This window comes from Morone saxatilis, unplaced genomic scaffold (genome assembly GCF_004916995.1).
Source record: "Morone saxatilis isolate NCDOM2014 unplaced genomic scaffold, NCSU_SB_2.0 Contig7, whole genome shotgun sequence".
Taxonomy (NCBI): Eukaryota; Metazoa; Chordata; class Actinopteri; family Moronidae; genus Morone; species Morone saxatilis.
In genome coordinates this window covers 9,626,139-9,628,897 of record NW_023340246.1, presented here as the reverse complement: position 1 = coordinate 9,628,897, position 2,759 = coordinate 9,626,139, and the positions used below count along the sequence as shown (strand labels likewise).

Here is a 2,759-nt window from a genome sequence, read left to right as displayed (position 1 = left end):
TTTATTTACCGACGACACTCGTTGTAACCACCACGGGTTAAAGCTGCGGGGATTGGGTGTTAATGGTGCGTCGTTATCTTTACTGGTGGTTTAACGTGTGTTGTAGTTTACGTAAGTTAAGTTAGGTCGCTAGAGAGGGAAAAAAAAAAAGCTAGCTCGGGGAGCTAATGCAGCTAGCTGACGTTAGAGTAATGTCAGCGGTTGTTTCAGCAGTTTGCAAACGGCGTCACAGGCTCTCAACTCACTGACCCAGCTGCTAACGCAAGTAGTAAGTTACGCGATAAACTCGTCGGGTTTTACATCCCACTTTACTCGACAGAAAACAAAAGATAAAGTGTAAAATGTGAACAATCATCTGGATAACGTGAGCGTCGTTAGCTGCATCCGAAGTGACCGCTGATGTCAGTCTGCCCCCTGATAAGACAGTGATTGACACTTGTTTGCTTCCTCCACAGATGGCAATATAAATCAAGCCTACACAGATTTTATCCGGCCTGCCAAGTATCCAATAATACCCATCGCTCTTCTTGCTCACAGCCTAACATCCCCCCTCTTTTCCCTCCTCCACTTCAGGCACTTTCGCCGGACGATGGACGAGCTGGTCCACGACCTGGTGTCAGCCCTGGAGGAGAGCTCTGAGCAGGCTGCCCGGGGGGGTTTCGGTGATGGAGGAGACCATGCGCTGGCCGTGGGCTGCCTGCTGAAGAGACAGGCTCGGAAGCGGAGGGGGAGAAAACGCCGCTCGGACAACCCGCACCCGCCTTGGGAGACGGGCCACCTCAGCGAGGGTTCAGAGTCCAGCGTGGAAGAACATAAGGTGAGTTACTGTGTCCGCCATCACCGCGCCCAGCCCTGATTCAGAGGTGTACACACAGGCCTTTCTTTACACAGGAGACAAAACTGTGTCAACAAACCACCTGAAAGGTCCTTGAGCAAAACAAACATGCTCGCATTATTCTTTTCTTTCTCCTGTTCTACTGTCACCATCGGCCCTGGTATGTAGTGAACTCATATTGTTTCTTAAGTTGAATTGCCATTTTGTTTCACTTCCTTTTTTCTTTTAATAATTTAAAAATGAAATGAAATGAATGGTTACTTGAATTTGAATCCTTGTAAAAAAAACAGTGGGTGCAATGATTAAGAGATCTGGATCCAGGCTGCTGATATCTTAATCGATATTCCACACTGTTCCAAGAGCAGTGAAACCTTAATCTCTCCTAATCCTTCGGTAATTGTAATCTGTTGGTCTCCACATGAAGTAGGAATTGACCCCCGAGTGCAGATTCTTTGCATTTTAAGTGGCAGTTGTCTCTCTTCGTTACCGTCTTGTTTTCCGTGTTAAATAAATTGATCCTCACTCAGCTCTCGCTCTGGCCTAATTAACGTCCTCAAGTTTCTAAATTTAGCATCAGAATCACAGTCTGCTATTTACCGCATAACATGACGTTTGTTGCAGGACTACCGTGCCAGCACAGGGGGAGTCTCTGCTGCCAACAGCCATGCCCGCGACAACAGCGACTCAGATGAACAACTTGGCCCCAAACGGCGCACCCTCCTAACAGCCGACACAGGACGAAGCAAGAGGCCGCTTTGGCCGGATGACTTGGGTGTCTTGGGCTCCGCAGAGGGAACTCGCAGCCTTAGACGGAGACGTAAGGTCAAACGCATGGCTGTAGACCCGCCTGTAGAACCAGAACCACCCTCTTCCACCATGCTAGGGCCCCCACCTGTCCCCAAGGCCCGTGTTGGCAGCAGGCCGCACAGACTGGGTGCAAGTGAGGGCAGAGGGGCCATGGAGCTCTGTGCAGTTGGACTGGTGGGGCCGGGGGGAGGGAAAAACAGGGTGAAGAAGAGGAAACTGGCCACCCACAGGCTGGGAATGGAGGCGACAGATGAGGGGGTGGTGGTGGAGAGCGAGGATCCCATTTCTTCTCCGACGGAAGGGGGCAAGGACAAGATGGAGTTGGAGGAACAGAAAGGCTCGGATGAGGACATGAGTGACAGGTGGTTAGTGTTTTCACTTTACTTTTATGCCCTGTGTGTCCAGAGGTTGGACTCCTCGGTCTCTGCTTCTGGATTATGTATTTATGTGTGTGTTTGAGACACTGTATACCAACAGGTAAGGTCACTCTGTAGGGTTGGGTATCAAACTTCTTCTTCTTCTTCACTCCAAATGTGTCTGTTCTATTGAGTAAGACCGTTCAATACCAGACACTCTTATTATCTATATTACTTATTCTTTGACCAGAATTTTGCAAATGTATTATTATTAATTTAGCCAATTTTAGACTTCTTGTATTTAGGCAACATGTGACATTTTTAAAACCCTGGCTTCTATTGTTGAATGGAAAAAAACATTTATATGGTATTTAAGTTTAGTTTTAGTTTTTCTTCTAGTAGACAGGAATTGACTTCTTATTGACTGTTTGTTTGTTTGGCATAAAAAATCTTTTAATCTGTTTTTTAAGTTGCCGTCGTCTTCTCCTTCCTTTTCAGTGAGACCAGCAGTGTCAGTAACAGCAGTGATGGAGGCCTCTACACCAATGATGAGGGGAGGCAAGGTGCATACTGGAATACGTTTTTAAGATCATTGGTCTAACTCAAAACAAGTCTACACAGCTGGTATACAGTATGTTGGAAAATTAAAAATATGTAAAAACAACACAATTGTTGCATATGCACAAAAAAAAGGCGACCTGTTCTGTAGTCTGATTCTTTTTACAAGGTCTCAGACCTTCATCAGCTCATTAGGCCTGAGG

At 46.7% G+C, this 2,759-nt stretch overlaps 1 protein-coding gene across 2 annotated transcripts in view; it reads left to right on the top strand.

Moving 5' to 3' along the window:
- Positions 1–2,759, top strand: part of gpatch2 (G patch domain containing 2) — a 9,435-nt gene that overhangs the window by 325 nt on the left and 6,351 nt on the right. The window contains exons 2-4 of one of the 2 annotated variants that reach the window (XM_035678215.1): positions 574–817; positions 1,457–2,004; positions 2,497–2,561. In XM_035678215.1, coding sequence (XP_035534108.1) covers positions 574–817; positions 1,457–2,004; positions 2,497–2,561 — 857 coding nt within the window. Of the gene's footprint in view, positions 1–573; positions 818–1,456; positions 2,008–2,496; positions 2,562–2,759 lie in introns of both variants that reach the window. The other variant, XM_035678214.1, reaches the window with a different exon arrangement.